Source organism: Guillardia theta (assembly GCF_000315625.1).
Source record: "Guillardia theta CCMP2712 unplaced genomic scaffold GUITHscaffold_35, whole genome shotgun sequence".
NCBI classification, from domain to species: Eukaryota; class Cryptophyceae; order Pyrenomonadales; family Geminigeraceae; genus Guillardia; species Guillardia theta.
Genome location: NW_005434639.1, coordinates 65,274 through 74,846, shown reverse-complemented (window position 1 = coordinate 74,846; position 9,573 = coordinate 65,274). Strand labels below are relative to the sequence as shown.

General features: G+C 58.0%; 2 protein-coding genes across 2 annotated transcripts; both read left to right on the top strand.

Annotated features, from left to right (window-relative positions):
- Positions 1 to 1,367: 1,367 nt before the first annotated feature.
- On the top strand, positions 1,368 to 2,720 carry GUITHDRAFT_108628 (hypothetical protein; the record flags this gene model as incomplete). Its single annotated transcript, XM_005832283.1, has 10 exons — positions 1,368 to 1,563; positions 1,613 to 1,692; positions 1,743 to 1,808; positions 1,854 to 1,910; positions 1,962 to 2,042; positions 2,089 to 2,118; positions 2,172 to 2,231; positions 2,288 to 2,346; positions 2,523 to 2,586; positions 2,643 to 2,720. The coding sequence occupies 10 exons, from the start codon at positions 1,368 to 1,370 to the stop codon at positions 2,718 to 2,720; spliced, it is 771 nt and encodes a 256-aa protein (XP_005832340.1).
- Positions 2,721 to 3,302: 582 nt separating this feature from the next.
- On the top strand, positions 3,303 to 9,302 carry GUITHDRAFT_138939 (hypothetical protein; the record flags this gene model as incomplete). Its single annotated transcript, XM_005832282.1, has 4 exons — positions 3,303 to 6,374; positions 6,542 to 6,622; positions 6,671 to 9,181; positions 9,255 to 9,302. The coding sequence occupies 4 exons, from the start codon at positions 3,303 to 3,305 to the stop codon at positions 9,300 to 9,302; spliced, it is 5,712 nt and encodes a 1,903-aa protein (XP_005832339.1).
- Between the last annotated feature and the right edge of the window lie 271 nt (positions 9,303 to 9,573).

The window sequence follows — 9,573 nt, the reverse complement described above, 5'->3', positions numbered from 1 at the left end:
GGTACGTGTCCAGGAGGGGCAGGGAGGAGGGGCGGATGGGGACGATGTCGCATGCGAGAGAGGAGGAGCAGGAGGAGGAGGCAGCCGAAGGGTCTTGGCGAGGTGAGCGTCACGTAATGTATGTAGAGCCGAGTCGTTGTACTCGCGTTCCCCTCCTCACTTGTTCTCGGCATCTTTTCCTTAGCCCAATCATACCGGGCATTGCTGCGGTGAAGTCATTGCGGCCGCTCATCATCCGATGATCATCCATTCATCCTGATCCTCGTCCTCAAGATCACTGAGTCCTCCTCCTCCTCCTAACTGAGTCCTCCTCCTCCTCCTCCTCCTCCTCCTCCTCCTCACTGAGTCCTCCTCCTCCTCTTCCCCCCCCTCACTGAGTTCTCCTCATCCTAACAGAGTCCTCCCCTCCTCCTCCTCCTCCACCTCCTCCTCACTGAGTCCTCCTCCTCCTCCTCCTCCTCCTCCTCCTCCTCACTGAGTCCTCCTCCTCCTCCTCCCCCTCCTCACTGAGTTCTCCTCGTCCTAACTGAGTCCTCCTCCTCCTCCTCCTCCTCCTCCTCCTCCTCCTCACTGAGTCCTCCTCCTCCTCCTCCTCCTCCTCCTCCTCCTCCTCCTCCTCCTCCTCCTCCTTTCCTACTGAGTCATCTTCCTCCTCACTGAGTCATCCTCATTCTCATCCTCTTGAGACGGTCATCCTCCTCCACTCAGTGACTCTTTTTCCGGTGGCCGCATGATGATCCTGAGAGTCATCATCATCATCATCATCATCCTTTTTCTCAACGGGATGAAGAGGCCTGAGCCTCGTGGCTCGCCCGGCCGGACCGCACTGTAGCGTCAAGTTGCGGCGCCGTGACTGATCAGACTCAGGGCCGCCTGGGCCCGGCCCGCCCGGGCCCGGGGGGCCCGGTACGGTACCCGGCGGCAAGCCGCTTTGCAGGGGTCACGGGTGGACCGGATCATTGATAACTGAATGTGTAACGTATGAACGATATAAAGGAGGTCATGGTTATGCTGACATGGAATGAAAGTTGTGCGAACATTGGTGGTTGATGATTCTAATGTCATTGTTGTTCTGGTTTCTTTTCACCACTTCATGAATCTTAGCATACAAGAGAAAAGCACGCAGGCTAAACTCGATTTCCGAGATCGGATTGAAATTCATAAGATATCCGATTTTCTGTCTTGCTCTGACTTTCCTCTTGTTGACAGCGTTCATTAAGATGTTCGTGTGCAGCTTGACTTGGATTCGTCTCCTTGCTCTCGTTTCCTTTCTTCCCCTGACCAGCTTTGCTTTTTCCGTCACTGGAAATCCAAGTAGTCTGTCTCTGCGAGCCTCCCGCCGGCATGCTAGCTCTTGCTCGATCAGCATGAACATGGAACGCCGCGAAGTCCTGGCTGGGCTCTTGTGCTCAGGCCTGGTGGCAGCATGGGGTCCTTCCGAGGCGTACGCGCAAGTTTCCTTCGAAGAGTTCATGGCAGAGAAGCGGAGGAAGGAGAAGCAGAAGGAGCTGAGACGGATGCAAGCAGAGGGTCTGGTCCCCGATGCTGACTCAAGCTCTGCTGGTGCTGCTCCATGCTGGGCTTCATGTCTGGAGACTGACGGGCCTTGCAGTCGACGGAGATATTTCTACCGACACTCCATCCCAGCCCTCTCAGAGCGTCCTGGATCAGTACAAGAATGTGAAGCCCGAGGTTCCCTGAGCCCCAGTTGAATCGCTTCATGAACCATGGAGAACCTCTAGGTGGATGCGGATCCGCTGAAGACAGCGATTGTGGCGATCTTGAGGATACAGGAAGCTACCTTGCAGGTAAGGTGAACGGTGCTCAACATACAAAGTGACTTGAATATGAAGGAAGCGCGCCTGATCAACACGGGGAACTTTCGTGATCTGCAGAGGAACAACATCAAGGTGCATGTTGGCAGGTGGCGGAAAGTTTCCTCATGGCGTCAATCATTGCAGATGGCGACCAAGATGATGATCGAAAACTACAAGATGAATGACATCATCACCAAAGCATCTGCATTCGCGAAGCCGAACCAGGTTGGTCAATTTCGTCGATGTTCCGGAGCATAACTCTCTTTCACAGATCAATGACTGCAGTCAGATCGGCAGAGAGGTCGAGAGGAGCTTGCCTCCCGCCATCGCTGCCAGTGACCCGACCTCTGCCAGGCTGTCCAGGACCTGCAGACCATCCTCGACTACTTTGACGAGCAGCCGAGAGAGCTCAAGGTTTTGCGATGACGTCATCGCCCCGCACTCTCTCTTCCTCTCACCCTCCCCTCCAGGTCTCAGAGCTCTCTGCGGACAAGAAGGAGTTTGTTATCAAGGCGCTGACATCATGCAGGTTGATAGGAGGAAGGAGGACTTCATCCCCCCCTCTCCCTCTTCTCCTACTCCTCTGCTGTCGTGACGTCCCTTATCCCTACTCGCCCTGCCTTCTACTGGCATGCAGCTTCGTCCCCTCCCCTCGACCTCCCCGTCAACTTTCGTTACCCGCCGCCGACTGATCTGCTCGCACAGACAAAAGTTGGATCAGTTCCTCTCCTACTTTCCTACCGAGAAGATCGCAGAGGGCAGGAAGCAGGTGAGAAAAGACATGCATGATGCAGGAGCCTCTCCCCGCTGAGTTTTCCACCGCAGGTGATGGAGGAGAACGAGATGAACAGGAAGGAGCTTCCTGCCGACATTCAGATCTTGAACCCTGTCTTCATGAACTAGAGCGTAGCATGCCAGACCTGTCGCAGTTGGCATGTCCCTAGGAACTCGGCCGTTTGTTAGAAGCCATTGAAAACTTGTCCGTCACGGCACTGCCAAGGCTACTCAATCTTGGCCGGGGCACTTTCCTTGACTTCAGTGATGGCAATCTCATCGTGTGACGGCGCCGCTGCCGGCGGGAGTCTGGCACTGCAAGTTTCCGACCATAGATGTCCAGAGGCAGCCTAGTAGGTGTACGCCGGGTTTGGTAGCGGCTCGCCGGGCCCGGGATCTGGCACTGAGTCGATCATTGTCCAAGTAGATCGGATAAGTCTGGCCTGACAGGAGCTGCCAAGCTAGTAAGGAAACAAGTCCGCCTCAGGCAGAGGCTACAAGAAAGGGAGAGGCAGCTGGGAGCCAGCGAAAGGCTAGGTGTGAATGAGGGGGATGAGATTTCTGGTGTTAGCTGGGGCTCTTTTGGGTCATATCGGACCCCCGCCAGAGCCCAAAAAGTCGTGGACGAGGAGGGGGTGGTGGTAATGACCATTGTTCTAGGGGAGCAGATGGAGTGGAAAATGGGGGTGGGGGTGGTGCCTCCCGGGATCCATGCCCCGGCTCCTGCTCTTGGCGGTGGCGGCAGCCGTGCTCATGCAGGCGGGGCAGGGAGGAGGAGATTCAACGGCATCAGAGTCATCCCATCATGCTTCCTCGATGATACATGCTCCCTGCTCCTTCATACAGAGGGGACGGCACGGCAATGACTGTCCCTCCCCTTTTCGAGTCATGGTCCTTGCGGTGGAAGACGGATCCAAGGAGACGAATCGCACGAGAGAGCTGCTGAATGCTTACAATGGCAGCGACCTGAGCATGTTTTCGATGCCCGTCATACATCACAAGGACGCTGGTAGGCTGCAGCAGGAGGGGATCAGGCCATCGGATATTGTGGCGGAAACATGGATGGAAGAAGACTTTTTTGACACCCTCCTCACGAGATCCGTTCTCTACCAAAGAGCCTTGGCAGATTCTGAGAAACATGGCAACTTATTCTTCCTCTTCATGGACCTGGAGCTTGCTGAGGTTCTCTTGTTGAGAGAGTTTCCGAGCATGATGGAGGAGGTGATGTCGTCGGTTTCATCGTTCGTGGATGTGATCAAGTTGGACATGTTGGAATCTTGGTCGAGTCGGAATTGGGTAGAGAAGAGTGACGTACATGCTATGTTGCATGGCAGAGACGCTTGTGCGAAGATTTTGGCGGGTATGGGCACCAGACTCCTCCTCCATCCCTCCTTACTTCTGCGGGATCTTGTCAAGAGAAAGAGGATGACGATGTTTTCCGCTCGGAGAGGAGCTTTCGATGTCACGAGAGGAACGGGAGAAATTTCTCTCGTTGCGTATGAGAGCAGAAGAAAGGAAGGAGCTGAGGTGACTTTTCTGTTGGAAACTTCTGTCTCCTCTGCGTACATCGTGAATGTCTCTTCCCTATCCCCGCATGACAAGCTCTTTTTCTTGTCCAGAGAGCTGTGGGAGTGTGAGCGGGAGGAAGAGAACGAGGTCAAAGAGGGGAGAGAGAGGGTAGAAGAGAAGACAACTTGCTCGGCTATGACGCAAACTGGCATGCTCATCCTGTTTCCCATCAGTCGGAATCGACATCTCCTGGGTCCGTATCACCATGTTGTGTGCAGCGACACAGCTTGCCAGGAGCTCAGGGCATGTTCAGACAGGTTCAGCATGTTCCAAGCGCAAGAGTTCGGACGGGATCATGCTTGCTGGGGGAAGACATCTTGCAACCTGTCAGTATCGGTCAAACCCAGCACAGTGAACGGACACATTCAGTCAAGACCCATCTCTCTGGTGGTGGAGGAGCTGGGGAGGAGGAGATTCGTGTCTGTGTGTTTCTTGATCCACGACGAGAGGAGGGTTAGGCTGAAGCCATCCATGAAGTTCGACTCCGCCGTCCTCTTCCTCTCCCAGCTGGAGTCGTATGAGGAGGTCGCCAAGGGCGGGATGCTGCGGCAGCGGCTGGAGCTGGCGAGGGAGATGTGGAAGTTGAGCATGACGAGAGGGTTCGTCTTCGAGCTCGTTGTCTTCTGCACCGCAAAGTCCGTCGAGGACGGGAGCTGCGAAAGGTTCTCGCAGGTTTGCCTGATGGGAGAAGATCGTGGGGCTCGAGGTGTGTGCGACGTAGAGTCATATGACCTATTTGCCTCCCCCATCCTCATCTTCCCCTGGAGCAAGGTGTCTAAGTTCTTGAACTTCTTGGAGGAAGGGAGAAGAGTAAGCCTCTCCTCCTCTTGCCCTCTCCCAGCAGCTGACGCCCAGCAGGATGAGGCCGGTAGCGTAGGTTTCTTCCCAGAGGCAGCTCTGATATCCTCGGCCATGATCGACCAGGGCAGGAGGAGAAGGGAAACTCTCCCGCTCCCTCCTTCCTCCCTCATCTTTGCTCCTGTCTTCCTCTTGCACTGCTCGCCGTCCCAGCACCAGCTGGAGTCCAGCAGGGAGACGCTGAGCAAGGTTGGTTTCACGACCATCGAGAGCGTGAGATGTGCGGCCCTGGACGGGATCTTCTCTCCCCTCGGTGAAAGCTCCTCATCAGGAGCAGGAGCAGCAGGAATAGCAGGAGCAGGGCAAGGAGCAGGAGCAGGAGGAGACCCACTGCTAGGAGGAAGGGAAGAAACTGCATTCGACCATGTGGAGCTCATAAGGAGGGCGAAGGGCGAGGGTCATTCTCTCCTCGTCCTCTTCCACTCCGACTTGTTCCTCCTTGACTCCCTCGTCAACGTCAACCGCAAACTGCGAGAAGCCCTGGGGGATGTTCCAGCAGACGCCCAGCTGCTCCTGCTGGAGACTTGCGACGAGCTCTGTGCGGAGAGGAGGTCGTCTCTAACCTCCTCGAGGTGGATGAGGATTACAGGGTCCTCCTGTGCTCACTCGGTGGTTCTGACGGCCTCCGGGATGGAGGAGGTGGCGAGGAGGATGGGGGATCCTGCGGAGAGCGCGCACTCCTTCCTTGCAAGGCTGATGGCGGATGATCTGGTGGTGGCGTACGCGATGAAGGATGCAGTGTTCTCTCGCAGCCTCTTCCTCCGTCCCTCCCTGTCGTTTTGCAGAGACATTAGAGCTGCCTCCTCCTCGTCCTCCTCGTCCTCGTCCTCCTCCTCCTCCTCCTCCTCCTCCTCCTCCTCCTCCTCCTCCTCCTCTGTTTGTCGAACAGGGGCTGTTTGCAGTACGATCGGGTATGAGACGGTGGATGTGCGGAAAATTCCCTTCATGATAGGCAGGAACTCTTCTGCCGCCAAAATCATCGTCTTCTCAACAAACTTGTACTCCTTTCCATCTGATGCAAGTGAGCGAGCAGGAGCGGGAGCAGAAACTGTCAGCTACTCCTTGTCGTCTTGCTCTGGCAGGAGGTGCAGGGCCTTGAATCGTGCAGACGGGAAGTTTCCATCCTACATCGGAGGAGGAGGACTCGTCCTCGAACTTCAGCAGGATCATGAGTGCTTCAAGGGCCCGACCTCCTGCCGTCTCCTCCTACAGAATGGCTCCGTGCTTGTTCAGATCTCCTTGCTCGATTTTCCCCTCCTCCGGCAGCTGCTGCCGCCCTCCTCCTTCGTCCATGCCCTCTTCATCCGTGGAGGAGCAGACTTCAACTTGTCTCGATGGCATGGTGATGACCGGCAGGTGATATATGATGATGATCAGGAGGAGCAGGAGAATGTGGTAGTGGTTGTTGTCGAGAAGGAGGAGGGAGGAGGGGCGAGGGGCGAGCGGAGAAGGGAGGAGGAGGAATGGGTCGTGAAGGAGGAGTAGATGACGTTGGTGGAGGAGTTTGCCTGACAATACTGCAGGTCTTCTTGTTCGATGACGATGAACAACTAGGACGGAAGGAGGAGCAGGAGCAGGAGCAGGAGCAGGAGCAGGAGCAGGAGGTTGGCGGCTGTCGCTCCCTCTACAGGAAGTTCTTGCTGAGCTGGCAGCTCTCTCAGTCGATTCCTCTCCGCACGTACGAATTTCTCTCCTTCCTCTCGGCAGACTCGCACATCGTGGACCCTCCTTCCTTCGCTGCCGTCTCCGACACGTGCTCGCAACACCCGCAGGCTCAGTTGTGCTTCACTTCCTCCTTTCTTCCCTCCTCCTCCTCCTCCTCCTCCTCCTCGGACTTCGTTCTCTCGGTGGAGGAGGCCAGCTCGCTTTCAAAGGCTGGCGTCGTCATGCTGAAGTGGAGTATGTGGGGAGAACTCTACAATCTCCTCGAGCAAGGATCTACCTCCTCCTCCTCCTCCTCCTCCTCCTCCTCCTGCAACTTTTCTTCCCTCCTACGGTCCGTCTTGCTTGGCTCAGCCAAGGACGAGATTACCTCCTGCCGAGGAGATGGAGGAGGGAGGAGGGGAGGAAGAGCGGGAGGGGCACGAGACTCGCACGTGTGCGTCGTCGAGGGTGGGCAGGTGAGATGTCAGAGGATGACGAGGAGGAGGGAGGAAGAGGTCGTTCCCTTCCTCGTCCTCCAGCAGCCGGACCAGCAGCGAGTCGTTTCCTCCAACGGCTCTCGGGTCCAGCTCTCCTTCATCCTCCACGGTCTCCCCGATGACTTTGCGTCTTCCTGCCAGGACTGGGGCATGCAGATCCGCTACCAGCAGCTCTCCTCTCCTCCTCGCTCCCCTTCCTCCTGCTGGGACAGGCAGCTGCCCCAGAAACGTCCTCCCACCTCCCTCTGCAAGCGCTGCTCCCAGGAGAAGACAGGAGAAGGGGAGGTTCGTTGCGAGGAGACGCTTCCTCTGCCTGCTGGGCTATTCTCCTTTCAGCTCCTCCTGCTTGACAAGTCGGGGGTGACAGTCGCCTGTACCCAGCGGACAATCTTTCATGTCCTCGAGAGGACGGAGGAGGAGCGTGTTCGAGACAGGACGCGTCCCAAGTTCCGGTGCGACGAGACGAGCATCAGGCAGGACGAGGAGGCGATGGTGCGCTGCCCTGCCCCAGCAGCGAGCAGCATCACTTTGGCGACCATCGCCAGCATCGACCGTGCGTCCAACGCCATGCACATTGCAGCTCACTGGCAGGGGCCTCTCTCTGTCGTCTTCTACGGCATGAACGAGGAGGAGAGGAAGGAGCTTGAAGTGTTCGTGCGAGAGATCTTTCTCCCCCTCTCCTCCGCCCGCTGCCAGCACGTCACGGTCAGGCTCTTCTCTTCCTGCTTCCTCTCCAACGCTTCCGCTCCCAGCAGCAGCAGCACGCTCCTCCTCTTCCCCATAAACTTCCTCCGCTGGCACGCAGTGAACAGCTCGGGGACAGACCTTCTGCTCTACCTCGACATCGACTTCATGCCCTCGGGCAACGCCTCCAATCTCGAGAGGAGGTGGGCGGAGCTCTCGGCGAGGAGGAGGAGGCCGCTCGCTCTCGTGCTTCCCTGCTTCAAGACCAAGACGCTCCCCTGGCCCAGGGCCGGCAACTTCTCCTTCCTCGGGAGGCAGCCGCGGCTGGAGGTGGAGGCGATCACGAGGGAGGAGCTGCAGCAGCGGCACAGCAGGGGACAGGCCTTCATGCCGGGGCTGCACGGCTCCGACCACTCCCACTTCGCCACGGACTATCGGCGGTGGTTCAGTCAGCCCGGCAGCAGCTGGGAGCCGTACCAGGCGCTCTACACCTTCTGGTGGGAGCCCTACTTCGTGCTCAACAAGTCCAGCTGGCCCGGGGTGCACGGAGGGGGTCTGTTCGACTCTCGCTTCCACTTCCTTGCTGGGGACAAGGCCCAGTTCGTCCTGGAAGCCGCCGCGAACTCCTTCGAGTTCTGGGTCCAGCTGGAGGAGTTCGTTGTGCACATGCCGGACGAGGAGGACGTCAACTGCCAGCTGGGCAGGAAGAGGCTCTGCAACATCAGCAGGGTGCGGCAGAAGACCATGCCCGCGCGGCTCATGACGGAGGGGAGTCAGAGCTCCTGGTGCTCTCAGTTTGTGGTGGACCATATCATCGGTTACCCCAGCTGGGACGACAACCTCCTCCAGCAGGACACCGAGCTGCCCTGCTTCGTGCCTCCCTTCGCCCTTCTCCGGCACTTCTCCCACCTCGAGATTTTCCGCCTCCTCGAGAAGTTCTGGGACGGTATCGCCGTCGGCATCGCCAGGCAGAACCTCCTCGCCGAGCCTTCCAGCACCAGAAATTTCTTCCTCCGCTCCCTCTGCTTCCAACAGCTGCCCGTCCTCGCCCGGCTCCACCGCGTCCTGGGCTCCTCCCTCCTCCTCTTCGACCGCAGGGCCCTGGTCGGACTGGGAGACTCGCTCAACGTCTCCTTCCTCCACTTCACCTCCGAGCCCTCCGGCGTCTCGCTCCCCCTCTCCCCCTCCCCCTGCCCCCTCCAGGAGGGCTGCGACCGGTTCCTCCCCCTCCGCCTTCATCCTTCCTCCCTCTGCGGCCACCCCCAGCTCTTCGACCAGCGGGGAGTCCAGCTGTGCGACCTGCTGACGGAGGCTGTCTTCCACGACCTCGGCACCAAGGTCTACCATCGCACCGCCATCCTCTTCCTCCCCCACGCTCTCCCCCACCTGCCCCCTCCCTCTCCCTTCCCAGCTCATCCCGAGCAGCTCATCGTCAACATGGATAGACATGACATATTGAGTAAAGAAAGATGACCTACTGACTCCCCCAGCTAACCCCCCAGCTAATACCGAACCCCTCGAAGCTGCCGCATCAGATGGTGAAGTGCGAGTCCAGCAGGCGCTGCTGCTTCAGCTGCTGGACGTCAGCTCGGGTGACTGCTGGACTTGCTCTCCTCACCTTTTCTGCCGTCTTGAGGCGCAGGCGCTCCTTGTGAGCCTTCTTGAGCAGCTCGTCCTGCTCTCCCTCAGTGTCTCTCCTCCTCCTCCTCCTCCAACCCCTTCCCTCCTCC